The sequence below is a fragment of the Petromyzon marinus genome, unplaced genomic scaffold (assembly GCF_048934315.1).
Source record: "Petromyzon marinus isolate PM22_M1 ecotype Great Lakes invasive population unplaced genomic scaffold, UKy_Petmar_22M1.pri1.0 PM_G_Scaffold_4, whole genome shotgun sequence".
NCBI lineage: Eukaryota > Metazoa > Chordata > Hyperoartia > Petromyzontiformes > Petromyzontidae > Petromyzon > Petromyzon marinus.
The window spans coordinates 1,175,821-1,203,569 of NW_027422983.1; the positions used below are offsets into that span (position 1 = coordinate 1,175,821).

At 49.9% G+C, this 27,749-nt stretch overlaps 1 protein-coding gene across 3 annotated transcripts; it reads right to left on the reverse strand.

The window, feature by feature from the left end:
* Positions 1-16,778: 16,778 nt before the first annotated feature.
* On the reverse strand, positions 16,779-27,731 carry LOC142916586 (E3 ubiquitin-protein ligase CCNB1IP1-like). 3 transcript variants are annotated; one of them, XM_076061724.1, is made up of 4 exons: positions 27,697-27,731; positions 20,089-20,450; positions 18,902-19,241; positions 16,779-18,334 (listed from the first exon to the last, which is right to left on the reverse strand). In XM_076061724.1, exons 2-4 carry the CDS (start codon positions 20,383-20,385, stop codon positions 18,120-18,122), a joined length of 852 nt encoding a protein of 283 aa, XP_075917839.1. In that variant the 5' UTR covers positions 20,386-20,450; positions 27,697-27,731; the 3' UTR covers positions 16,779-18,119. The 3 variants fall into 3 exon arrangements, with proteins under 3 accessions (XP_075917839.1, XP_075917838.1, XP_075917840.1); XM_076061723.1 differs by lacking the exon at positions 27,697-27,731 and adding an exon at positions 21,568-21,731; XM_076061725.1 differs by lacking the exon at positions 27,697-27,731 and adding an exon at positions 21,568-21,732 and having other exon boundaries at positions 18,176-18,334; positions 18,912-19,241.
* Between the last annotated feature and the right edge of the window lie 18 nt (positions 27,732-27,749).

Genomic DNA, 27,749 nt, shown 5'->3' on the forward strand with positions numbered 1-27,749 from the left:
CAGCTGATAGCGGTCACCGGGATGCCGCAGAGCTGAGGAGACATCGCACCGAGTCTCTGTTGTGGCAGCGCAGATGGTCCGCCAGTGGGCTCGTCCATAGCTGCACAGACAGAGACACGGGGAGGAGGTGGTGAGGAGTGGGTGGGTGAGTGGGTGGGTGGGCGAGTGAGTGAGTGAGTGGGTGAGTGGGTGGGTGGGCGAGTGAGAGAGTGGGTGAGTAAGTGGATGCGTGAGTGGGTGAGTGGGCGAGTGAGTGAGTCAGTGAGTGAGTGGGTGGATGAGTGAGTGAGTGGGTGAGTTGGTGAGTGAGTGGCTGGGTGAGTGAGTGAGTGAGTCAGTGAGTGAGTGGGTGGGTGAGAGAGTAGGTGGGTGGGTGAGTGGGTGAGTGGGTGAGTGGGCGAGTGAGTCAGTCAGTGAGTGAGTGGGTGAGTGAGTAGGTGGGTGGGTGAGTGAGTGGGTGAGTCAGTGAGTGAGTGGGTGGTTGAGTGTGTGAGTGAGTGGGTGGGTGGGTGACTGAGTGAGTGGGTGAGTGGGTGAGTGAGTGGGTGAGTGAGTGAGTGACCATCTCACAGTTTGCTCTCCACTCTGTAGGTGACGCTGCTGGTGGTGGGGTTCACGTCAGCTGGTTCCCAGCGGAGTTGTGTCAGCAGGTCTCGAGACTCCACGCGCACATTCAATGGGGAAGCCGAGGCTGGGGAGATGGGCAAACAGCACTCAGTGTGCGCTAACCACTGCACCACCGCTCCCCACACACTCACACAAAGTGCGCTAACCACTGCACCACCGCTGCCCACACACACTCACACAGTGCGCTAACCACTGCACCACCACTCCCCACTCACACAAAGTGCGCTAACCACTGCACCACCGCTCCCCACACTCACACACACAGTGCGCTAACCACTGCACCACCGCTCCCCACACTCGCTCACACAGTGCGCTAACCACTGCAACCAACCTGGCACCCGATGTATCGACCGGCCCGGCTCACCGTGGCTGCTGCACCACGTGACGAGGTGGAGGAGGAGGAAGAGGAAGAGTAGGCCAAGTCTAGAGACGAGTTGACGCATCGCCATGGAGCGATCTTTAGTCACGTGGAGAGAAATTCGATTCCCGGTTCGATTAACTATACTCGCATCGATTCTTAATGGGATAACATTAGGAATCTATTATTGTAGAGTAACGGATGTATAGAGTCGATTTCATTTGGGATAACATGGGAATCGATATACGGTTGATTAAGATAATTAAATCGATTTCCGTTCGGATAACATGAGAATTAAGCGGTCGAAAATGAATCTTAATGAATCGATTCCTACTTTGATTACATGAGAATTGAACATGATCGACTATCGTGTGTGGGTGTGATGCCCACCTGTGTGTGTACCTGTGTGTGTGTACCTGTGTGTGTGTACCTGTGTGTGTGTACCTGTGTGTGTACCTGTGTGTGTACCTGTGTGTATGTGTACCTGTGTGTGTACCTGTGTGTGTGTGTACCTGTGTGTGTGTACCTGTGTGTGTGCACCTGTGTGTGTACCTGTGTGTGTGTACCTGTGTATGTACCTGTGTGTGTATCTGTGTGTGTGTACCTGTGTATGTACCTGTATGTGTGTGTGTACCTGTGTGTGTACCTGTGTGTGTAACTGTGTGTGTGTGTACCTGTGTGTATGTACCTGTGTGTATGTGTACTGTGTGTACCTGTGTGTGTACCTGTGTGTGTACCTGTGTGTACCTGTGTGTGTGTACCTGTGTATGTACCTTTGTGTGTACCTGTGTGTGTACCTGTGTGTGTACATGTGTGTATGTACCTGTGTGTGTGTACCTGTGTGTGTACCTGTGTGTGTGTACCTGTGTGTGTACCTGTGTGTATGTACCTGTGTGTACCTGTGTATGTGTACCTGTGTGTGTGTACCTGTGTGTGTGTACCTGTGTGTGTACCTGTGTGTGTGTGTGCACCTGTGTGTATGTACCTGTGTGTGTGTACCCCCTACCTCCTGTGTGTGTACCTGCGTGTGTACCTGTTTGTGTGTGTACCTGTGTATGTACCTGTATGTGTGTGTGTACCTGTGTGTACCTGTGTGTGTACCTGTGTGTGTACCTGTGTATGCACCTCGCGGTGCCGGACGGGCAACTCTGTCGTGGACAGTGCTGTGGGGGGAGGTCCAATTTTGATTGGCTCCTCCCCTCATGGCGTCTGTGACCACCACAGGGGCTAAACGGGGGCTCTGGACGGGTGCGAGGGGCTGGTAACCCCTCCATCTTCAAAAAATTACCACGAAACTACGACTTAAACTTAAATATGTAACAAATAAGCTTGTGCCGGAGGCCCCGGGGTTGACAGGCGTCTATGACGTCGCCTGGCCAAACCCCAATTGGCGGAGCCAGGAGATTGAATCTCAACCCTCGGGGCTCCTCCAGAAACAACGAAAAGCCATTTCGGATGGCCACGTGGAATGTTCAAACGCTCACTGCGGAGGAGAGGCTGCCACTCCTCTGTCGGGTGCTGGAACGGTACCGCCTGGATCTCTGTGGCATTCAGGAGGTCCGGTGGACCAGTTCTGGCTCCTGCCACCATGAGGGGTGGACAGTTCTCTACTCGGGGCAGGAGACTGCCAAACAACATGGTGTGGCTCTTCTTTTGAACAAAAGAATGAAGGGGGCGTGGGAGCGTGGCGGTGAGGTGTGGGAAGCTGTAAGCCCCAGGCTACTTTGGGCTCACCTTCCCATCAATCGGAGGCGAGGATTGGTGGTCGTGGTTACTTATGCCTCCACCGAAGACGAACATCCATGGAGGGATGCAGGCAAAGCCGATGAGTCAGATGCCTTCTATGACCTCCTGTCACAGGTGCTGGCTAAAGTGGCCCCTCGGGATAGAGTCATCTTGTTGGGTGACTTCAATGCCCGAGTTGGTCATGATGCTGGCACCTGGCCTGGAGTGATTGGAGGGCATGGGCCGGATCAGCTTAATAACAACAGTAGGAGGCTGCTAGATTTTTGTTCAGCCCATGGACTTGTAATTACCAACACGCTGTTCCGGCATCGGCGCATCCACACATCATGGATGTGTAGTGTTGTAAGGACGAGCAGACTTCTTTAGGAGGCACACTCTGTTTATTGTATTATTTCCTTATACAACGCTTAACACACACAGAGGGATATTCGGTCCCCTCACCCGATACCCTAGGGAGGTACAGCCTCCGGACCTGGCGGGACTCACACGTCTACCGCTAACCTCCTTGATACCTGAGGTACACAGCCTCCGGACCTGGCGGGACTCACACGTCTACCGCTATCCTAGTCCTCCGGCTAGGACCTAGGGGAGGCTATCTGACCCACCGCTGGCCCGGTGGATCCTGACCACTGGGTATGCCGAGCCTTAGCCCTTAGAAGGGCTGGAAGGCTGGTCCAGGGTCCTAGCTAGGCTTCAGCCCAGTCTTCTGTCTTCGTGCAGGGAGAGAACTCCCCGAGGTCCGTTGGGTCACCTGTCTTATACTCCTTCGTGGCCAGGTAGAACCAATCATACATTCCCACGTGGAACCGTCTGATTGGTTCGTACCAAACCCTGGCCACAATCCGTTTCACCTCGACTGACCCCAACCGTTGTACCCAGGGGTAATGCTGCACTGCCCTGGTGGCAATGCAGGTTACGCAACAGCGCGTAATTAACACCTCTACATCACCCCCTCCTTCGGAAGCTCCAGCGTTCCCGCTGCAACAATGGGAAACTCCGAAATTACCAACGCTAGAAGAATTGTGAGTGTGCCTCACGAACAACAAGAACAATAAAACCCCTATAAATACCCCCCTTAACAACATAACGTATGTACAAGGCGCTAGACATGCCAAAAAAACATTATAACAACCGGCGAGATTTCGCGCGCGTGCGTTTCGCGGGACCATCGTAGGGGATGGCAGGCTTTGTCGGTGGCACAAGGGAAGGAGGAGGATGAGCCAGAGCATCCGGTGGGCCTTTAGGCATCTCCATGGGGACACCTGCTGCTCCACGGTCCATTGAGGCTGAACGTGGCCTGCATGGAGCCGTCACTCCCGCGTCATCTGCAGGAGGAATGACACGCCTGCGCTGTGGGTTAGGCACCAACGGAGCAACATCCGGCTCGTCGGATGCGTCGCACACTCGGCCCCCGTGTCGTGTGTGTGGTGGAGGGACGCGTGGCGTGATGAAGGGTTTTAACCGAGAGGGGTGAACGCATCAGCGACGCCGTCCCAGCTAATTTTAACACATTGGGGACGCAGGACTTCCACTACCTCAACCGGGCCTCGCCATGGTCTGAGGAGTTTGGTCGACGTGGACACCGGCACCTGGGGGCAGTGGAGCCATGCCCTGTCTCCCGGTGCCCACCGATGCGTGTACGACCGAGGGTCCCGCAGTCGCAAATTCGCCCGTTGGCGGGAAGCCGAATTTTCAATGGCGGACTCCCGTGCCTCGGCCAACTTACGGAGGTTGAATCGCAAGTGGTCAACGAGCTTTGACTTTTGCGGTGGCTGTTCGATTTCCAGCCGAACGTCGGCGGGAGGAAAGGCATCCCTGCCGTACATTAGAAAGAACGGGGAAAATCCCGTCGCCGCGTGAGGTGCCATACGGTATGCGGCGAGGACCCCCAGAACCTGCAAGTTCCAATCGAGGTGGGATTCATCGACCTGATGGCATAACATAGCGGTGAGAGTTCTATGAAGGCGGTCCACCATGCCGTCGGTCTGGGGATGGTAGGGCGAAGTGCGCACTTTCTTAGTGCCCAACAGGCGGCACACATCATTTAGCAAGGCTCCCGAAAAATTTCTTCCCTGATCGGTCAGCAACCGTTCTGGTGCGCCCTTGTCCAGGACGTAGCCTTGAACAAAGGCGTCCACAATGGCCGCCGCCGACTGGTTGGGGAGGGCCCAGGCCATAGGCCACCGTGTAAAATACTCTACCCCAACCAGAAGGTACTTATTACCCCGTGGCGTAGTAGGAAAAGGGCCCAAAATATCGAGAGCCACCAACTCATTTATACGAGAGACCGAAATGGGTTGCAGGGGTGGACATGCCAGTTTAGCCGGTGGTTTATGTTGCGCACAATGGGTGCATCCCAGCAAAATGTCAGTGACCTCGCGCAGCATGCCCGGCCAGAAAAATTGCAACCGCAACAACCCAATGGTCTTATGAACACCCAGGTGCAATAAACGCTCATGCGCCGCCCACACGGCCTTGCACCGCAAGGCGGATGGCACGACGATTTTATGTTGACACGAGTCAGCATCCCGATGCATCAACAAGCCGTGCTTCATGACAAATGAATTAAATTTGCCCTGTCTTGGAACCGCATTATTCGCGTGGCGACGCAACCTCAATAACGACATGTCCTCGCCCTGGTGCCGACCCCATTTGGCCAAAGTTAGCCCCAGCAAATCGTCACTGGCCATTGGATCTGCATGATCCAACATCGGCGCTGAGGCGGCGGGAAGTGCGGCTGACACCGTTGTGAGAGGCGCGACCTGCGCAGGCAGTGGCGGCTTACAACGGCCCGAGCCCAAAAAACACGCACATTTTTGAGCCGGCGGGAGGCGAGACAACGCATCGGCATTCGTGTGTTGTGCACCCCTACGGTAAGTGACATTTAAATCGTAGTCCTGAAGGACTTCGAGCCACCGAGAAAGCTGCCCGGACGGTTGGTCAACCCGCAGAGCGTACTGTAAAGCCAAATGATCAGATCGCACGGTAAAATGCTGACCATACAGGTACGGCCTGTATTGCTGAATAAAAAAAACAATGGCCAGCAGCTCACGTCTGGTCACACAGTATCTTTGTTCAGCAAGAGAGAAGACTCTGCTACCATAGGCAACAACCCTTCCAATGCCATCAACTTTTTGGGACAGAACACCCCACTTCTGACACCAGTTGTAGTGTTGTAAGGACGAGCAGACTTCTTTAGGAGGCACACTCTGTTTATTGTATTATTTCCTTAAACAACGCTTAACACACACAGAGGGATATTCGGTCCCCTCACCCGATACCCTAGGGAGGTACAGCCTCCGGACCTGGCGGGACTCACACGTCTACCGCTAACCTCCTTGATACCTAAGGAGGTGCAACCTCCGGACTTGGCGGGACTCACACGTCTACCGCTATCCTAGTCCTCCGGCTAGGACCTAGGGGAGGCTATCTGACCCACCGCTGGCCCGGTGGGTCCTGACCACTGGGTATGCCGAGCCTTAGCCCTTAGAAGGGCTGAAAGGCTGGTCCAGGGTCCTAGCTAGGCTTCAGCCCAGTCTTCTATCTTCGTGCAGGGAGAGAACTCCCCGAGGTCCGTTGGGTCACCTGTCTGATACTCCTTCGTGGCCAGGTAGAACCATGCATACATTCACACGTGGAACCGTCTGATTGGCTCGTACCAAACCCTGGCCACGATCCGTTTCACCTCGACTGCCCCCAACCGTTGTACCCAGGGGTAATGCTGCACTGCCCTGGTGGCAATGCAGGTTACGCAACAGCGCGTAGTTAACACCTCTACACATACATGGAAGCCATCTAGCACTGCTAAAGTGAGAACAATTAAACATAATCTTTGGGGCCATCCCTTGACATGATGAGGCTGTCTCTTACAACTGCTGTTAACTTGTGTCCTAACAGACGAGGATGATGATGACAATGATGACGATGATTTTGATGAGGACGAGTGGGAAGATTGAGCTGGCGAGGCTGCTACCTACCCATGTCTCTCCGGACCCCTCCGCCTCTCCACGTTCCAGGATAACGTTAAATGTTATCCGTGCCCCTCTCACCTTCAAACCAACATTCATCTCTCACCGGCTTAGCCTGTCTTTACCCCCATGCCTCCACCTGAGTGACACCAGCATGGGCATCGTGTGTCCACATTGATGTGAGCACCACCAGGGCCTCTAGACCTGCATCAGAAACTTGCCCACGACAGGCCCCCTTAATCCTAGAGAAAGAAAAATAGAGATCAACGTTTTTCAAAAGTTAAGCGTTTTAGCGCAACGTGTGGTTGAGCCTTTCAGCTGCACACACTACATGAGCATTTAACACTTTTTTTCGTTGGGGGTTCTTATCAGTATCGATTTCTCATGTAATTAAGCATTCATTGAATCTAATATAAAATAATATATTTATTTGAATGTGTATGAAATGGGCTCAAGACCACTGCAACATTCACTGCAATGTTATAATTGTTTTAAATTGCGGCAATTCATCTAATCACGAGGTGTAACTAGTAGCACCATTGTTACACCTATATCAGAGAGCCACCTTGCATTTTTCGTTTCACTTAATTTGGATTCGACCAACTCTGAGAGTGAAATATAAGTAGCACATGTCAGATGACTGACACGCATTGAACTGCTCTAATGGAGCACAGGAATGTGCTGGTTAAGTGTGACCTCTTGCAGAGATGCCAGAAGATATTCCCGTGGTGTTTCTCGTGGCATCTTTACTAATTAAGACATCGATCTGCTGCCAGGAGGAAATTCCCTGCCTTGTGTATTGGCTTCGATATTCCAATTCGGAGCATTAGTTATGCATGCAGAAAAATAGTAAAATAAAAAATACAACTGCATATTAAACATGTGCTTAGACACATTTGGCTAATCAGGGTGGAGTCTAAGGTAAAACTGGCTGTTTCCTACTGGAAAATTAATTAAGCAACTGCACTCTTTGTTTGACTGTAACCATTTCTGTGTAAAAAAATTGCATTGTCTAAGCGTATCAGCTTTCCCTGTTCCTTGGCTGTTTGCTCTGAGTCTGGCTTTTTTGTGCCTTTGCCCAAGGCTTGCCATCTGCATGTCTCCATCACACCCGCGTTTTGAATGAGAGCTACACTTTTCCTTGCTATTGAAAAGGTCACCTGCATTATAACTTAATTTTGGTCTTGCTCTGGATCTAAATAATATAATTCCTAAGTTCTGTAACCAAGTAGGTTTGGTAAACAGGACTTATTGGCTACACAACTTCTGATGTGTTCTCTTTACATTTTGTATCTTGCTGATTGAGTATTCTGAGCCAAATTTGACGGGTCACCAAATGCTCAAATGTGGGTTTGGTGGTCCTTATCTCTGTTAGCACCTCCGAGCTAGTTGTGGAAACTCCATATTCCATTGGTGGGGCCATTCCTGTCTATAGCACCATCACAATTGAGCTTCTAGTAAGTGGAACTTGGTCAACTATGTATTTGGAGTCAAGCACTCTTATCCCCTGGCCAGTTAATGTTAAACATGATGGCATTCTGTGACACAAGATGTGTTCTTTTGATGATCAAAGCAGCCCCTTAATGCTTAGAGTTATTTGGTTTTAAAACTTTTGACTGTGACATTTTAAGCAAAGGTGTCCGACAAATAGCTAAAGTATGCCACACGATGAGTGTGGAAATTAACTGCAACATTCACAAATAAGATTGTTGTTTTGATTTAAAGCTGTCGTGACTGCAGGGATTCATATTCTTGTTTCCCTTCTGCGAGACTTTACCGGAAGAACCAAGAATATGAATCCCTGCGTTCACGAAAGCTTTAAATCAAAATGTATAAATAGTGTTATTCTTCTTGATTTGAAGCGTTCGTGACTGCAGGAATCCATACTCCTTGGTTATTTTGGTAAAGTCATCAAGTAGTAGTTACAAAATAAAATAAATCACGACGTTTCGGGTGCAACACAACAAGCGACCGTCATTTTATTTTATACCTACGTGACTTTACCGAAATAACCAAAGAGTACGGTGTTATGTTGATTGTGTGCACAGTATAATAATAATAATACGCGAGTCTAGTGTCCTGTTTGTCAGTTAAGTTTATTTACATTTGAGCCGTGACATTGCCCCAACCATACAATCTGTCTTGTTTAAACAGAGTTGGCGTCGTTCCTAGTTCCCATTGCATCACGTGGCTGTTATGGTTAAATTAAGGACATTTGTTTGATCCCATGTATACGAAATTTAAGTTGTTGCATCTTCACTGGTGAGATGGAGTTGTCTTCTAATCGGAAAGTTAAAGATGTATGCTGGACTTGTTATTCTTGAAATGTTGGTATTTTTTTTTTCATTTGAACGAAGCTCAATTTTTATGAGAGGTTTATTTTTTTTCTCAATTAAGCCAACTTGCAGATATCCAGAATGTGAAAACTGCATGGCAATAAATTACACTTCTAATGCTGCTGTGTGTAAATAGTTATTTGTGAAGCTAGTTCATTTTAACCACAGCTTGCAATATTCACAAGCAATAAGTCATTGTGCACCACTGCCAATGCAGTATCACCAAATATTTGCTTTAGGATTTTTTATCGACCACTTCAGCCCAATTTTAAAAGTGTAGTGACGCAGTTCGGAGACAGTAGTAATTGGAGGCACTTTTATTCCACACACAATGGGGACCACACGCACCCTACGTGGGTGTACACTGTGTATATATCTCAAACAGAACCGTCCATCGTCAGCGGCACTATCTAGCTAGAACAGTTGGCAGGCTGTCTTAGCTAGCGGCATCTGGCGATGGTGAAGACGGCTGCGACGATGGTGGCGAGACGACAGCACGGCGAGGGAAGCCGCTTCCGGCGACAGCCCCGAGCTCTCGCCCGGGGCTCCCTCTTATCCCCCCGCCGTGGCCTGGCTCCGTCCTGGCCACGCCCCCCCTTCTGGAAGCTAAGAGCAGTTCAGAATCAGAATCAGAAAGGGTTTTATTCGCCATGTAAGTTCACACCGACACGGAATTTACTTTGGCAGGATGGTGCATACATTCAACATATAGGAATCTAAAATCTTAAATAAGTTTAAAACAAGTCTTACTATAATAAGGTTTAAAAGTCTAACACCAAGGGGCTGAAGTATATAAAATTGAATAAATATCGAATATAAAATAGCTTTAAGATATAATTTAAAAATAAAAAATACAAATAGGTTAACATAGTTAATATCGGCAAGGTGTCATTATGTAGATAAAATGTTAAAAACAGTGTAAGCCCTTGGCCTTGTTTAACAGGCCAGCAGCAGATGGGAAGAAACTGTTTTTATGGCGTGAGGTTTTGGTCCTGATGGACCGAAGCCTTCTGCCGGAGGGGAGTAGCTGAAACAGAGAGTGTCCAGGGTGGGAGAAATCGGCCATAATCTTCCTCGCTCGCCTCATGGACCTTGTCGTGTGCAGGTCCTCGAGGGTTGGTAGATTGCAGGCAATTACCTTCTCAGCAGTGTGGATGATACGCTGCAGTCTGCTCTTGTCCTTGGCAGTGGCAGCAGCGTACCAGACGGTTATGGAGGAGGTGAGGATGGATTCAATGATCGCTGTATAGAATTGCACCATCATTGTCTTTGGCAGGTTATGTAGATAAAATGTTAAAAACAGTGTAAGCCCTTGGCCTTGTTTAACAGGCCAGCAGCAGATGGGAAGAAACTGTTTTTATGGCGTGAGGTTTTGGTCCTGATGGACCGAAGCCTTCTGCCGGAGGGGAGTAGCTGAAACAGAGAGTGTCCAGGGTGGGAGAAATCGGCCATAATCTTCCTCGCTCGCCTCATGGACCTTGTCGTGTGCAGGTCCTCGAGGGTTGGTAGATTGCAGGCAATTACCTTCTCAGCAGTGTGGATGATACGCTGCAGTCTGCTCTTGTCCTTGGCAGTGGCAGCAGCGTACCAGACGGTTATGGAGGAGGTGAGGATGGATTCAATGATCGCTGTATAGAATTGCACCATCATTGTCTTTGGCAGGTTGAATTTCTTCAGCTGCCGTAGAAAGTACATCCTCTGTTGAGCTTTCTTGGTGAGGGAGCTGATGTTCAGTTCCCACTTGAGGTCCCGGGAGAGAATAGTGCCCAGGAAGCGGAAGGACTCTACAATTTTGACTGGGGAGTCTAACAGGGTGATGGGGGTGAGTGGGGCTGTATTCTTCCTGAAGTCCACAACCATCTCAACTGTCTTTAGAGCATTTAGCTCTAAGTTGTTCTGGCTACACCAGGTCACCAGATTGTCAGCTTCCCACCTATAGTCAGACTCATCCCCACCAGAGATCAGCCCAATGAGGGTGGTGTCATCCGCAAACTTCAATAGTTTGACGGACAGATGATTGGAGGTGCAGCTGTTGGTATACAGGGAGAAGAGCAGAGGGGAAAGGACGCAGCCCTGAGGAGTTCCGGTGCTGATGGACCTGGAGTCAGAGACTTGTGTTCCCAGCTTAACGCACTGCTTCTTGTCAGACAGGAAGTCTGTGATCCATTTACAGGTGGTGTAGGGCACGTTCAGCTGGAAGAGCTTGTCCTGAAGCAGGGCAGGGATGATGGTGTTGAAGGCAGAGCTGAAGTCCACAAACAGGATCCTGGCATAGGATGCTGGGGCATCCAGATGCTGTAGGGTGAAGTGGAGGGCCATGTTAACTGCGTCGTCCACAGACCTGTTGCCTCTGTAGGCAAACTGAAGGGGGTCCAGGAGAGGGTCTGTGATGGCTTTGAGGTGTGTCAGGACCAGGCGCTCAAAAGACTTCATTACCACAGATGTAAGGGCGACCGGTCTGTAATCATTTAGTCCTGTTGGCCTTAGCTTTTTGGGCACAGGGATGATGGTGGAGGACTTGATACAGGCTGGTACATGGCATGTCTCCAGGGAGGTGTTAAAGATGTTGGTGAACACCGGAGACAGCTGGTCAGCGCAGTGCCTGAGGGTGGCTGGAGAGATAGAGTCCGGCCCGGCTGCTTTGCGTGGATTCTGCCTCTTGAAAAGTCTATTAACTTCTCCCTCCTGAAAGGAGATAGTCGTCTCTGTAGTATTGGTGGGGGATGGGGCCTCTTGGGTTGGAAGGGGTGGTTCAGGACAGTCCAATTGTCTTTCGAATCTACAGTAGAACTCGTTCAGGTCGTTGGCTAGGCGGGAGTCGTTAGCGGTGTGGGGGGCTCTGGGTTTGTAGTTGGTGATCTGCCTTAGCCCTCTCCAGACAGAAGCAGCGTCGTTTGTAGAGAACTGGTGTTTTAGTCTCTCTGAGTACAGTCGTTTAGTCTCTCTCACCGCTTTGCTAAACCTGTTCTTCGACTCCTTGAATCTGTCTCTATCTCCACTCCTAAACGCTTCCTCCTTCTCCAACCTCAACCTTCTGAGCTTTGCTGAGAACCAGGGCTTATTGTTGTTAAAGTTCACCCTGGTACGTGTTGGGATACAGCAGTCCTCACAGAAGCTGATGTAGGACGTCACAGCCTCTGTGAGTTCATCCAGACTATTGGTAGCAGTCGTGAACATATCCCAGTCAGTACAGTCTAAGCACACCCGCAAATCTTCCACAGCCTCACTGGTCCACTGTTTAGATGTCCTCACAGCAGGTTTACAGAGTTTTAGTTTCTGCCTGTATGCAGGAATCAGGTGGACCATGGCATGGTCAGAGTGTCCTAGTGCTGCTCGGGGGACGGCGTGGTAGGCTCTACTGACTGTAGTGTAGCAGTGATCCAGAGTGTTCCCTTCTCTGGTTGGGCATTTAATGAATTGTATGTATTTGGGGAGTTCGTGGCTGAGATTACCTTTGTTAAAGTCGCCAAGTACGATAACCAACGAATCTGGATTTGCTCGCTCCACACTCAGAATCTGATCGGCGAGCATGCGTTTGGCCTCTTTAACCTGAGGACAAGGCGGCAAATAAACTCCGACCAAAATGAGCGACGCGAACTCGCGAGGCGAGTAAAACGGTTTACAGGTTATAAAAATTGATTCAAGGAGTGGAGAACAATGTTGCAGAATCACTGTGACATCTACACACCAGCCACTATTAATGTAAAAACAAATACCACCGCCTTTCGTCTTGCCGGAGAGTGCTATGTCACGATCCGATCTTACAAGATGGAATCCTGCTAGTTGTAGCGAAGTGTCCGGAATCAAATCACACAGCCATGTTTCCGTGAAGCACAAAGCAGAAGCTGAAAGAAAGTCTTTGTTTTTTATCATCAGTAGCTGAAGTTCATCCATTTTGTTGTACAGTGAACGTACGTTGGAGAGGAAAAAGCTCGGAAGCACTGTTCGGATCCCGCGTCTGCGTAGCCGTACTAGAGCCCCCGACCGTTTACCCCTTGGGCGGCGTTTCGCTGCTTGAGCAAAGCCTAGCGCGGCATTGACTAAAATGCCTACTAATTCTGCCGCTGGAAGCAGAAAAGTAGGAATTAAATCCACAGGAGTTGTTTCCCTGATATTTAAAAGTTCGTCTCTTGTTAGAGAACTCCGAAAATCTTGGCAAAACACTGAATTGACAGACAAAACAAGACAAAACAGGGCGCACCGACCGGCTGAGGCTACTATCATCGGCGCCATATTCGCACCAGCACGGGTGTGCTGAACAGCAGGACTCTCTCACCAGCACTGGTGTGTTGAACAGTAGGCCCCTCTCACCAGCATGGGAGTGGTGAACAGCAGGCCCCTCTCACCAACACGGGTGTGATGAACAGTAGGCCTCTCTCACCAGCATGGGAGTGAACAGCAGGCCCCTCTCACCAACACGGGTGTGATGAACAGCACGCCCCTCTCACCAGCACGGGTGTGATGAATAGTAGGCCTCTCTCACCAGCACGGGTGTGTTGAACAGCAGGCCCCTCTCACCAGCACGGGTGTGCTGAACAGTAGGCCCCTCTCACCAGCACGGGTGTGCTGAACAGCAGGCCCCTCTCACCAGCACGGGTGTGTTGAACAGCAGGCCCCTCTCACCAGCACGGGTGTGTTGAACAGCAGGCCCCTCTCACCAGCACGGGTGTGTTGAACAGCAGGCCCCTCTCACCAGCACGGGTGTGCTGAACAGTAGGCCCCTCTCACCAGCACGGGTGTGTTGAACAGCAGGCCCCTCTCACCAGCACGGGTGTACTGAACAGTAGGCCCCTCAACACGGGTGTGCTGAACAGCAGGCCTCTCTCACCAGCACGGGTGTGCTGAACAGCAGGCCCCTCAACAGCAGGCCCCTCTCACCAGCACGGGTGTGCTGAACAGCAGGCCCCTCAACACGGGTGTGCTGAACAGCAGGCCTCTCTCACCAACATGGGTGTGCTGAACAGCAGGCCCCTCTCACCAACACGGATGTGATGAACAGCAGGCCCCTCTCACCAGCACGGGTGTGCTGAACAGCAGGCCCCTCAACAGCAGGCCTCTCTCACCAGCGCAGGTGTGCTGAACAGAAGGCCTCTCAACAGCAGGCCTCTCTCACCAGCAAGGGTGTGCTGAACAGCAGGCCCCTCAACACGGGTGTACTGAACAGCAGGCCTCTCTCACCAGCACGGGTGTGATGAACAGCAGGCCTCTCAACAGCAGGCCTCTCTCACCAGCACGGGTGTGATGAACAGCAGGCCTCTCTCACCAGCACGAGTGTGTTGAACAGCAAGCCCCTCTCAAGACAAAACTGGACAAAACAGGGCGCACCAACCGGCCGAGGCTGCCATCATCGGCGCCATGAACTCTGTCCTAGTGGTCTTCCCCCCATGTGTACTGTCGCCTGCTGACGTATGTACTGCCGTACACTGTATTTATCACTTTCAGTCAGCAGACGGCGCTATTACGCTACATTTGGAATGTGCTAACCCAGCGGCCCCCAACCTTTTTGGCACCAGGGACCGGTTTCGTGGAAGACAATTTTTTTCACGGACCGGGGGAGGGGGGGGGGTTCATCATTGGGTCTTTCCCCCTTTTCAAAGAAGCTCTCCAGCGACGTTTGTTTATTACACATTGTGGCTACTAGGGGTTAGAGCTTGTGGGCTTACTCATTGTGGATACTAGGGGTTAGAGCTTGTGGGCTTACTCATTGTGGCTACTAGGGGTTACAGCTTGTGGGCTTTATACCAACACTGTGACTGAGACAAGTGCGCAGTGCGGGAAAGAGGCGCGGACGGAAGTGGTAAATAAAATAATGGGGGCGGGCCACACGCGGACTCACCGCTCACCTCCTGCTGCTTTGCGGCCCGGTTCCTAACAGGGGGTTGGGGACCCCTGTGCTAACCCACCAAGCAGGGTAGGTAAGCATTCTCATTCGTGAGATTCGATATTTCAAAGTCCGTATTTGTGGCGTCCATTGCATTAAGACGGGCAAAGTGCGTGTAATTTGGAGACGGACAAAGGCATCTCGGGGATCACAGATAGCTTGGTGGTGATGGCTATGCTGTACGTAGCCTCTAATCCAGCACCGCAGAGGCAGTGAGGGTGGCTGGACCGCACACATTTTGCGAAAATCCCTTCCCACGGACGTCGAGGAGGTGCCACTCCCCGGCACGCCGGAAGAAGGCAGTACAGCAAAGTGCAGACTAAATATTGTAGGTCCCTTCTGTATGCGTGTATGTTGAACTTCTTTTGCACGGTACGGAGCCAATTGTGCGAATTGGAGGTATCAACACTCATTAACTTAATTTGCAGAGGACTGCAGAGCTTGGCTAATTGTTGGTGTTGGCTAACAGCCTGTATGCCTGAGGTTCCTCAGCGATGGTGAGATGCAATTTGCAATGAATGATGACGCGATATGAAACTAAACATGAGTATTATCAATAGGTGATGTTTTAGTGCGTTAAACGGTGGCTGGATCACACGCACTCAGAGGTTCTGATTTGTAATCATGTTGAAAAGCGTGTTACTAAATTTCTGCCAGTAGATGAAGGCGCTATTTTAGTCAGTATTGGCGATATAATGCGGGTTAAAGCTTGCGCACCAATTGGAGGCTTTGGAAGATAAGCCTATAGAGGTGTTTCACGATAACATGCCATGTCACTTTCATGCAGTAGAGAAGCAGCAGCTCGCCTGCGTTTAAGTGACTCGGTAAAATGGTGAGCACAATGCTTGATAAGTAGGGACGTGCTCACCCAGCCATGGATAGAACTAAATAATGAAGCAATTCTGCTGGAGCTTTTCTTTTGTTGGCGGCAGGCTACCTATCTGTAATACCCAATTCTGACGTGGCATTGTGCTTGCCACTCACCCCTTCATGTGCCATGCCGGCCTGTTAAGGCTATATGGGGGATCTTTGTGTTTGTGGAGAGAGTGAAGAGTTTTCCATACCTGGGCAGTGTGCTCATGACCAGCTCCGGTTTGACAACAGAGGTCTCATTCCGAATCAGTCAAGCGGCATTAACTTTCCATCAGTTGCGTAAAGCTACCTGGTCTGTCACTCCCTATGAAGCTTCGGATCTTCTCGGCCAGTCATGCCCTCCCTTCTCTACGCTTGCAAAATGTAAACCCCCCCTAAAGGAAAATCTTCCCTGGTTAGAAACATTTAGGCTGGCCTGCCTACGATCCATCCTGGGTTTAACCAGGCTGGATTGTGTGAGGAGCTCACAGATCTTTGAAAGATCTGGACAAAATCCCATCGGTGAGCTCCTCTGGCAGGCAAGGTTGCATTAGTTGGGTCATGTAGCCCACACGCCTAAACAGCTTTTGTTCAGCCAGATAGAGGGGACTAAACGAGCACGGCACGAGCTAGAGAAGAGATGGAGTGATGTGGTACAAGAGGATGTGGAGCTGAGTGGACTGGTACCAGTGGTGTCTAGATCGGCCTAATTGGAGGAGGCTCGTGAATGCTGCTGCTGGGCAGTTGGGTGGCTGAAGCACAGCAAGTTGGCACAGTACGGGGCACAGGTGGTGCATCGGCCATTCATTTCAGTCAGTGGACCCCTGGCACCTGGGTCTGTCCCATAACCTCCTACCAGCGGGCCTTCGACACTTCACATGGCCTCAACATGCACATAGCCTGGCACAAGCGACGTGGTGAGGTCACCGCCACTTAGTGGCGAATGGCGGTTGTTGTGTCGACCTGTATGGGTGGTCTGTGTAATGTAAAGGAAGGGTTGTTGGCGGCCGCAAAGTCCTAAACTTTTTAATGAAAAACAAATGGAACAGGTTCCCTCCTGTGAACAGCACTTACTCCAACACAACAATGAGAAACAACGCGCACCACGGTAACTCCCGGGTCGGCCGCAGCGAGATTCTAAACGGCAAACCCCTCTGTGCCATCTAAACGGCCTGTCCCCCCTCCCCCGAACGCCGACACCTGGTAACCTACCCGCTGGAAAAAAATTCACGGTGCTCAAGCGGTAAATGTCGTGGGTTTACTCTCCAGCATGCAAATCGGCGGGGTCGAAAGCGGTCGCTCATCGGCCACGGTTTATAGCAGCAGCTGTCAGAGTCGGGATCGAACCCACGACCTCCTGTAGACCGGGCGAGGTAGTTAACATCTCATAGCCACTGTGGTGATGATGATGAGAGAGTGAGAGAGACGCAAGCTCCAAATATACGGCAGCAGCTGTCAGAATTGGGATCGCACCTACAACCTCCTGTAGGGCTGCACGGATTCCTCCAGTATAGACAAAAGTTTCTGACGGATGTGAAAGTGACATAACCCTGTGAGCCCCACCCGGCACGGCCAATGGGAGACGTTTGTCACTTGAACGGAGTGCGGTCGTTCAGTTACTGCCGCTGGTGGTAATCACAAAGCGGGATGTCAAACTCCACTGTCAACGTCGTGGGTTTGCCCTCTCAGAACACAATTGGTGTGCGCTAAAGTAGTAACGAATTGAAACTGTTAAACTCAACAAATGTTTTTTCATTTTACCAGGCGAGGACCCACCGACCCACGCAGCTATTTTCATAAGCGACCTGGCCATCACAAACGATAGCTCAATGACGCGGCGTTATCGTCGTCGTCGTGCGTGAGAATCTCCAGCGAGCGGCTCTCCGAACACAACTGACGGGGGCGACGAGCCACGCGCTCGCACGCGTGGACCCCGTGACGCTTGTGCACGACGTGGTTTTTTTTGTATTTCTTTGTCGCTGTAACGTTTATTACCCCAGTGCCCCCGACCAGAAGTCTGTGGGAAAAGAGCTTCACAGCTTGTCGGATTCCTACCTCCAGCGTAAATAAATATTTCCGATTCGGATTCCGTTTACGCGCTCAGAGGAGGCAATCGACTGGCGGTAACGACGAGAGGCTCCTGCCAAGCGCCGCAGGGAGTAGGCAGATGACCTGCGGGCAGCGTTAAGACCACAGGAATCTGATGAGCGGTGAGGCCAGTGGGCGAGGTCCTTTCTGCGTCGTTTTTTTTCCCCACGAGTTTTTTTTTTGGGGAACCCTGCGACCGCATTGGAGGGCGGGAGGCGGGCGCGAGGGAAGGAAGGACTCTCGCGTTGTTACCGGAGGGGAGGTCACTTCTTGGCTCCGGTCACCGCGGCTTTGGCGGGGAAGGGGAAGCGGAGGAAGCCGTCGGAGTGCGGCGACCTGCCCGGGGGGCTGCCGTCGAAAAACAACGGCCTCGGCGCAAACTCCGTCCCCTCAGGGCGGCAGCACGGAGGCGTCTTCATCATCCAGCTCCACGCGTTTCCCTCCGCGCCTTGCGATGTTCGCGGGGTCGACGTCTCTGCTACAGGGGGGGGGGGGTGGGGGAAAAAATTACATTACGTACAAAACGTCACCGTATGAACCTATCCCCATTTTCCCTGCTTGGTCGGTTCCTAACAAAGTTCAAACATATCATTACCAGAGTTGTTTCTTTTCGTTTGCATTTTTGACTGCTTGTGTTGTGGTTATTGCAAACATGATTCCTTGTATAAAGGTGTCAGTTTTTGTTGTGCCAGCCAAAAGGGTAAAAACCTATTCCTATATCTTGTTACTGGCAAAGGAGGTCTCATAATGTAAAGGTTTACCCCGAGCCCTCAATACTCCCTGATGGTGCGCTGTTTTTGAGTTGTACGCCTTTTGGCGTCTTCTGGTCCAACACCAGTGGAGACTAGGCTCTAAGAAAAACCGTCTCGGGTGTGGACCAATCAAATTCAAGGACAGTGCATATTATTATCAGAGTTGTCTCTTTTGTTTGCATTTTGACTGCTTGTGTTGTGGTTATTGCAAACATGATGCCTTGAATAAAGGTGTCAGTTTTTGTGCCAGCTAAAAGGGTAAAAACCTATTACTAAAGTTCAAACGGCCCTACCGAATCTCACTATGAATGGCGAGGACGCCGCGCCGTTCAGAGCCTCCTCCTCCTCAGCGCGTCTCCCCTCGTCGATAGCGGAGAATCGCAGGCGGAGGCGATCGTAGGAGACCTGCAGTTTCTTCTGCTCCCGGTCCCTCTCCAGCAGTTTCTCGGCAGCCTCGTTGTACCTCTTCTTGAACTTGGCCAGCTCGCTCTTGGCAAGCGAGAACTGCCGCTTCAGAGTGGCGACCTCCGTGACCTTGTTCTGGATCTCCTGCTTGAAGCGGTCCTCAGACTGCACCCTGAGCCTCTTTGATTTCACGGCCAAGTGTTCCTGATACAGTCTCTCCTGGTGCACCTGCGAGATGGAAAATTTGATTAAACGTATTTTTTATCGGTTAAAGAGCCGTACGCGCAAGGGGACTTACGTGTAGAAGAATAACTCGGTTAGCGAAGCCTCTGGGAATGACGAAGCTCCCAAAAAAAATCGAAAGAATGAAAAACAAATATTCATAATTTTCAATTTAAAGCTTTCGTGACTGCAGGGATTCATCTTCTGGGTTCTTTCGGTAAAGTCACCACGTAGAATTGAGATAAAAAAATAAAACAGAATTTATTCTGTAATAAAAATTAAAATAATAATAACATAATAAATTCTGTTATTATTTTTATTATTTTATCTCCATTCTACGTGACTTTACCGAAAGAACCCAGCAGGAGAAAAATATTCATAAATCACGCAAATTAATTCAAGAGTGACATCTTAAACGCTGTACATGTTCTAAGTAGTCCCACCGATAATAGACGGACTAAATATTAACTGCGTCATTCCAATGGTGCTCGCTAAATAAAGAAATGCCTCCAAGTCTTTTTGTCTCCGAGTTAGTCACTACTTATGTTTGGAGTTTGCACGTTCTCCCAGTGGCCGTGTGGATTTTCTCCAGGTCCTCTGATTTTTCCCTCCCAATGTTTAGAAACGACATCTAACGCGTTTTAGAGTATTTGACTGCTGTAAATTTCCACGTGATGATAACAGCCGCTTGGGTTGGGCTATCATTCGTGATGGCCAGGTCGCTTCTGCAAAAAAAGAGGTTACGTAGCTCAGTGGGACTTTATCCGCTAAAATATAAAACATTTCAGTTTGTTACTTTTTAAAAATAAATTTTATTTTTATTTTTAAAAAGTCACCGATCCGTCGCCGATACCTGAAAGATCCAGAATGAAAGCGCCCGCGAACATATCTCCTGGATGACGTCCGGCCCTAGGCCCGCCAGCACCATGGACTTGTGCTCCTCGGGGGGGTTCAAGCAGACCCGCACCACGTCCAGGCTGCCGCGCGGCAAGGCGCCGCACGCCGGGCAGGCGGCCGCCCCCGTCTTGAACTCGCGTTCGCCGTCCTCGTCGCAAAAGAGATGCGAGCAGGAGGTGACCCAGGCGAAGTCGCCGACAATGCGCCGGCACTTCCTCAAGTTGCACACCAGAATTTGTTCGTGCGCCGACATTTCCTCCCCGCCTGACCACTGGCCCCGGGGGGTCGCCAGTTCTCCTGTTCCCAGTCGCCGCCGTTCTGGTTGAGGGAAACGAATCGCGGGTGAAACACGTTTTCGCATGGAGCGCGCGAAATGCGTTCGCGTTTTTTTTTTTTTTGCGAGCTCCTGCCGTTTATTGACCGGCTCAGAGCTCCAGAGAGAGCACCGGGGTGCGGTCTCGTTCGTTAAGGGTGGCGAGAGATCTTGGTCAGCGTAATGACGGAAGCAAGTGAGGTAAAGTACGATGGCGAAGCAAACAGAAATCAGTTGGGAGAGCGACGGTTTTAGAGGATAAATTGCTGAGCAGGGGGAGTGTTCTGACCTGCGGTTTGGTGAGTGGGTGGATGAGTTTGTGGGTGAGTGAGCGAACTTGTAAGTGGCTGATGGGCTGGGTGTATGCACGTTGAACTTATTTCACACCGTACAGAGCGAACCTTGCTAATCGGAGGTACAGGTAGAGGACAAGAAACAAAACACAAAGACCAGTGCAAAAGAAATTAGTCTTCAATCTAGATGATTTTAAAATGCACAGTTTCAGTGGATTCCTAATAGCGGAAGGAAAATGGTTCCAGACGGACGCAGAAGCGCATCTGAAAGTGCGCAACGCTTGCCCAAAAACCTCTGCGAGGGTGAGTGTGTTGTGACCTGCAGGGTGGTGGGGTGAGTGGATGGGTTTCTGGGTGAGTGAACTTGTCAGTGGCTGACTGGTTCAGTGAGTGTCTTGTTGTGCCTGCAGTTTGGTGAGTGGGTGGGTGAGTTAGTGGGTGAGTGAGCCTGTGAGTGGCCGACTGGCTTTAGTGTGCTGTCGTGACCTGCAATGTGGTGAGTGGGTAAGTGGATGCGTGCGTGGGTGAGTGAGTGAACTAGTCAGTGGCTGGTTGGCTCAGTGAGTGTCTTGTTGTGCTTGCAGTTTGGTGAGTGGGTGCAAGTGAATTAGTGGGTGAGTGAGCCTGTCAGTGGCTGGCTGGCTTAGCGTGCTGTCGTAACCTTCAATGTGATGAGTGGGTGGTTGGATGAGTGAGTTAGTGGGTGAGGGAGCTTGTCAGTGGCTGACTAGCTGCGCGAATGTGCTGCTGTGACCTGCAGTGTGGTGGGTGAGTGAGTTAATGGGTGAGTGAGCTTGTCAGTGGCTGACTGGCTGTGTTGAGTCCTCACCACTTGAGATTGGGACGAATTGGGGAGGCCTTCGTTCCAGAAGTCGATTGACAATGGCAGAGGATAATGACTGCATGCCACACTCAATGTGCCGTCTGTATTCATCCGTATTGTTAATGTATGAATACGCCTGTTGCTCAGGAAAGCCCCACTGAGTCTCAACTCTTCTTCAGGAGGGGTCCTGCCAAGTTTGCACAAGAGGGGGCGATGTTGCTGTGATCCCTCCCACTGAGCCATTTCCAGGTAATCTTTTAGCTTTGGGATGTGGTTCTGGCAAGTACCAGTTCCACTGTGTTTGTGGGTTTAGCTATGGGAGGGAAACTCGGAGGAAACCAATGGAGATGACACACATGCCACTCTGTAGTACAGAGAATGATCACACAAACCATTGCCGGACAGCTGGGATCACTCCGTGTAGAGTGCTGTACAGTATCTAAATGTGTAGGGGCCATCCCTTTCGTGCGCACGCAAAAATCTGTCAAAACCTGACCCCGTACGCACGCGGACTTTTTACACACCCCCCCCCCCCCACCTGCCTACGTACGTTCGCCTGACGCATCACCCCCCCCCCCCCACCCCCTAGAATCCTGTAGAACGGCCGATATGTAATCCACGCAGAAACGATCAATTATTAATATTAACGTGTTTAAGCAAACAGATAGTCCACCGCCGGCTGCATTATTATCGAGGCTTCAACCCCCCCCCCCCATTTCCTATGCGTACATTGTGAGTAGACCCCCCCATATGCAAGCGTACGCATTTTGGGTATCCCCCTCCATGACAACGAACTAAATGGATGGCCCCGTATCGGGAAAAATCGGAGGACCCTGAGACAAATCCACGCAATCAACATGGGAAGAGAGACGCAGACTCCAAATATACAGCAGCAGGAGCAAGCGTGGTCAGGGCCTGGGCGCGAACCGACGATCTCCTGTAGGCCAGGCGAGGATGTTAACATCTAGTCACCGTGATGATAACAGGCGAGGTAGTTAACATCTCCTAGTCACCGTGATGATAACAGGCGAGGTAGTTAACATCTCCTAGTCACCGTGATGACAACAGGCGAGGTAGATAACATCTCCTAGTCACCATGATGATAACAGGCGAGGTAGTTAACATCTCCTAGTCACCGTGATGACAACAGGCGAGGTAGTTAACATCTCCTAGTCACCGTGATGATAACAGGCGAGGTAGTTAACATCTCCTAGTCACCATCATAACAGGCGAGGTAGTTAACATCTCCTAGTCACCGTGATGATAACAGGCGAGGTAGTTAACATCTCCTAGTCACCGTGATGATAACAGGCGAGGTAGTTAACATCTCCTAGTCACCGTGATGATAACAGGCGAGGTAGTTAACATCTCCTAGTCACCGTGATGACAGGCGAGGTAGTTAACATCTCCTAGTCACCGTGATGATGACAGGCGAGGTAGTTAACATCTCCTAGTCACCGTGATGATAACAGGCGAGGTAGTTAACATCTCCTAGTCACCGTGGTGATAACAGGCGAGGTAGTTAACATCTCCTAGTCACCGTGATGATAACAGGCGAGGTAGTTAACATCTCCTAGTCACCGTGATGATGACAGGCGAGGTAGTTAACATCTCCTAGTCACCGTGATGATGACAGGCGAGGTAGTTAACATCTCCTAGTCACCGTGATGATGACAGGCGAGGTAGTTAACATCTCCTAGTCACCGTGATGATGACAGGCGAGGTAGTTAACATCTCCTAGTCACGGTGATGATGACAGGCGAGGTAGTTAACATCTCCTAGTCACCGTGATGATGACAGGCGAGGTAGTTAACATCTCCTAGTCACCGTGATGATGACAGGCGAGGTAGTTAACATCTCCTAGTCACCGTGATGATAACAGGCGAGGTAGTTAACATCTCCTAGTCACCGTGATGACAACAGGCGAGGTAGATAACATCTCCTAGTCACCATGATGATAACAGGCCAGGTAGTTAACATCTCCTAGTCACCGTGATGACAACAGGCGAGGTAGTTAACATCTCCTAGTCACCGTGATGATAACAGGCGAGGTAGTTAACATCTCCTAGTCACCATCATAACAGGCGAGGTAGTTAACATCTCCTAGTCACCGTGATGATAACAGGCGAGGTAGTTAACATCTCCTAGTCACCGTGATGATAACAGGCGAGGTAGTTAACATCTCCTAGTCACCGTGATGATAACAGGCGAGGTAGTTAACATCTCCTAGTCACCGTGATGACAGGCGAGGTAGTTAACATCTCCTAGTCACCGTGATGATGACAGGCGAGGTAGTTAACATCTCCTAGTCACCGTGATGATAACAGGCGAGGTAGTTAACATCTCCTAGTCACCGTGGTGATAACAGGCGAGGTAGTTAACATCTCCTAGTCACCGTGATGATAACAGGCGAGGTAGTTAACATCTCCTAGTCACCGTGATGATGACAGGCGAGGTAGTTAACATCTCCTAGTCACCGTGATGACAGGCGAGGTAGTTAACATCTCCTAGTCACCGTGATGATGACAGGCGAGGTAGTTAACATCTCCTAGTCACCGTGATGATGACAGGCGAGGTAGTTAACATCTCCTAGTCACGGTGATGATGACAGGCGAGGTAGTTAACATCTCCTAGTCACCGTGATGATGACAGGCGAGGTAGTTAACATCTCCTAGTCACCGTGATGATGACAGGCGAGGTAGTTAACATCTCCTAGTCACCGTGATGATAACAGGCGAGGTAGTTAACATCTCCTAGTCACCGTGATGATAACAGGCGAGGTAGTTAACATCTCCTAGTCACCGTGATGACAACAGGCGAGGTAGTTAACATCTCCTAGTCACCATGATGACGACAGGCGAGGTAGTTAACATCTCCTAGTCACCGTGATGATAACAGGCGAGATAGTTAACATCTCCTAGTCACCTTGTAGATGACAGACGAGGTAGTTAACATCTCCTAGTCACCGTGATGACAACAGGCGAGGTAGTTAACACCTCCTAGTCACCGTGATAACAGGCGAGGTAGTTAACATCTCCTAGTCACCGTGATGATAATAGGCGAGGTATTTAACATCTCCTAGTCACCGTGATGACAACAGGCGAGGTAGTTAACATCTCCTAGTCACCGTGATAACAGGGGAGGTAGTTAACATCTCCTAGCACATTCCAAACACTGCACAGCAATCGAATCGCTGGGGATGGGAGGGGGTGGTGTAAAACGTCGTATTTCCAATCAAAGTAAAATGTTGTGGACCCCATGAGGCTGATGAAAGTTTCGCCCTCACGAAAGCGACGCTGGGTCGTGGCTCACGGCGCGATACCAAAATAAAAAGTAAAATAAATGAAATAAATCCATCACCTCACAACTTTTTGAGGGTTTCCCGCTCTTTTTTATTGTGTGTATTTAGTGCAGGGGTCGGGAACCTATGGCTCGCGAGCCAGATGTGGCTCTTTTGATGATTGCATATGGCTCGCAGATAAAACAAAATATTCTCACTTGTTTTAATCCATCCATCGATTTTTCACTGCGCATGTCCTGTTCAGGGCTGCAGGAGCAATTGTCCATTATTTTAATTGGATGATACTGGCCTATGTTTGCCGTTGCTGGGTAAAACAGGTAAACGCCCCCTTTTGAATCAGTCTGAGACTGCGTCTGCTCGGTCATTAGCTCAAAGCTAACCCTTCGACGAAGAAGATGGCGAAAAGAAAAAAAGACGACGAGTATCGTACATTTCAGGACGAATGGACCGAAGAATTCGCCTTTGTGGAGAGAGCGGGTTCTGCGGTGTGTCTAATTTGCAATGACAAAATTACATCGTTGAAACGGTCGAATGTAAAGCGGCACTTCGACACGCGCCACGCTACCTTTGCATCAAAATACCCTGCGGGAGACAGCAGAAAGAAAGCGTGCCAAGAGCTTCTGAGCAGGGTGCAAGCTAGCCAGCAGCAACTCCGCGTATGGACCCGGCAAGGTGACTATAATTCGGCTAGCTTTGCTGGTTCTTTAGCAATAGTGAGGAACGGAAAACCATTCACAGATGGCGAGTATGCTAAAACGTTCATGCTGGATGTAGCCAATGAACTTTTTGATGATCTTCCGAACAAAGACAAGATAATCAAATGGATACAAGACATGCCTCTGTCGGCAAGAACTGTTCATGATCGTACCATCGTGATGGCAAACAAAGTGGAGGAAACGCAAGTGAAGGACATAAATGCAGCGCCGTTCTTTTCTCTGGCTTTGGATGAGTCAACAGACGTGAGCCATTTGTCGCAGTTCAGCGTGATTGCAAGATATGCTGTTGGTGACACACTGCGCGAAGAAAGTCTTGCTGTTCTGCCATTAAAAGGGTCCACAAGAGGTGAGGATTTATTCAAGTCTTTCATGGAGTTTGCTCAAGAAAAAAGTCTACCTATGGATAAACTTCTCTCAGTGTGTACTGATGGTGCTCCGTGTATGGTGGGGAAAAACAAAGGATTTGTGGCGCTTCTCCGTGAACATGAAAATAGACCCATCCTAAGTTTCCATTGCATTATACGCCAGGAGGCACTTTGTGCTCAGATGTGTGACAGGCAGTTTGGCGAAGTGATGTCGCTGGTCATTCGTGTGATCAACTTTATTGTTGCCCGAGCCTTAAATGATCGCCAGTTTAAAACACTGCTGGATGAAGTTGTAAATAACTATCCTGGTCTGCTTTTGCACAGCAATGTGCGTTGGTTGTCAAGAGGGAAGGTGCTTAGCCGTTTTGCGGCTTGCCTGAACGAAATCCGGACTTTCCTTGAAATGAAAGGCGTCGGGCATCCTGAGCTAGCCGACACCGAGTGGCTCCTCAAGTTTTACTATCTCGTAGATCTGACTGAACATCTGAACCAGCTCAACGTGAAAATGCAAGGCATTGGAAATACAGTGTTATCCCTTCAACAAGCTGTATTTGCTTTTGAAAACAAGCTGGAGCTTTTCATCACGGATCTTGAAACAGGTCGTTTACTACATTTTGAAAAACTGAGCCAATTTAAAGATGCATGCACAGCAAGTGAGCCCATTCAAAACCTTGATCTCCACCAGCTAGCTGGCTGCACATCCAGTCTCCTACAGTCCTTCAAAGCACGCTTTGGAGAATTTCGTGAGCACACTCGTCTTTTTAAGTTCATCACCCATCCAAACGAGTGTTCACTGAACACAGCCGACCTGAATTACATCCCTGGTGTCTCCGTCAGAGATTTTGAAGCAGAAGTGGCTGACCTGAAGGCCTCAGACATGTGGGTGAATAAGTTCAAGTCACTGAATGAAGATTTGGAAAGAATCACACGACAGAAAGCGGAGTTGGCGAGCAAGCACATGTGGACAGAAATGAAAAAACTCCAACCCGAAGACCAGCTGATTCTCAAAACTTGGAACGCGCTTCCTGTCACATACCACACACTGCAGCGTGTGAGTATTGCTGTATTGACCATGTTTGGATCTACGTATGCATGTGAGCAGTCATTCTCACATCTTAAAAACATCAAGTCCAACCTACGATCACGTTTAACGGATGAAAGCCTCAACGCTTGCATGAAGCTTAACCTCACCAAGTACCAACCCGACTACAAAGACATCAGCAAATCCATGCAGCACCAGAAGTCGCATTAATGGTGAGTGTTATAACAACATTATTTAAAAGAATAAATTCAGAGGCTTATTATACTGACATTTAGTTGAATTCACTTTTAAAATATATTATATGGCTCTCACTGAAATAAATTTCCAAATTTTTTGCTTTCATGGCTCTCTTAGTCAAAAAGGTTCCCGACCCCTGATTTAGTGAGACCCTCAGACGTGGTGTCTCATCACTACTATGAGGCGACTTTTAACACCCCCCCCCAGCGTGTAATATTGTTTTTGTTATTTATAAACACTCGGATTCCCGCACTTTTTATTGCTTGTTTCGTGACCTTCAAGGGGTGAGAAAAAAATTAAGGAAAAAAAACGCCTCAGACTCCGAAGTCTTAAAAAAACAGACGTGTAAAATTGTATTTATAAATAAACTACTCGGCAACGTAAAATAACAGCCGCCCCACGTTCTCTACTTGATATAAACCCCGAAGTGTTTAATGTGATTTATAGGAAAATATAGTTTTGTATTGTTTTTACCTCACAGCAATCCACACACACCCTGCAGCTGCGCTCGTGACGTCACGGTGGGG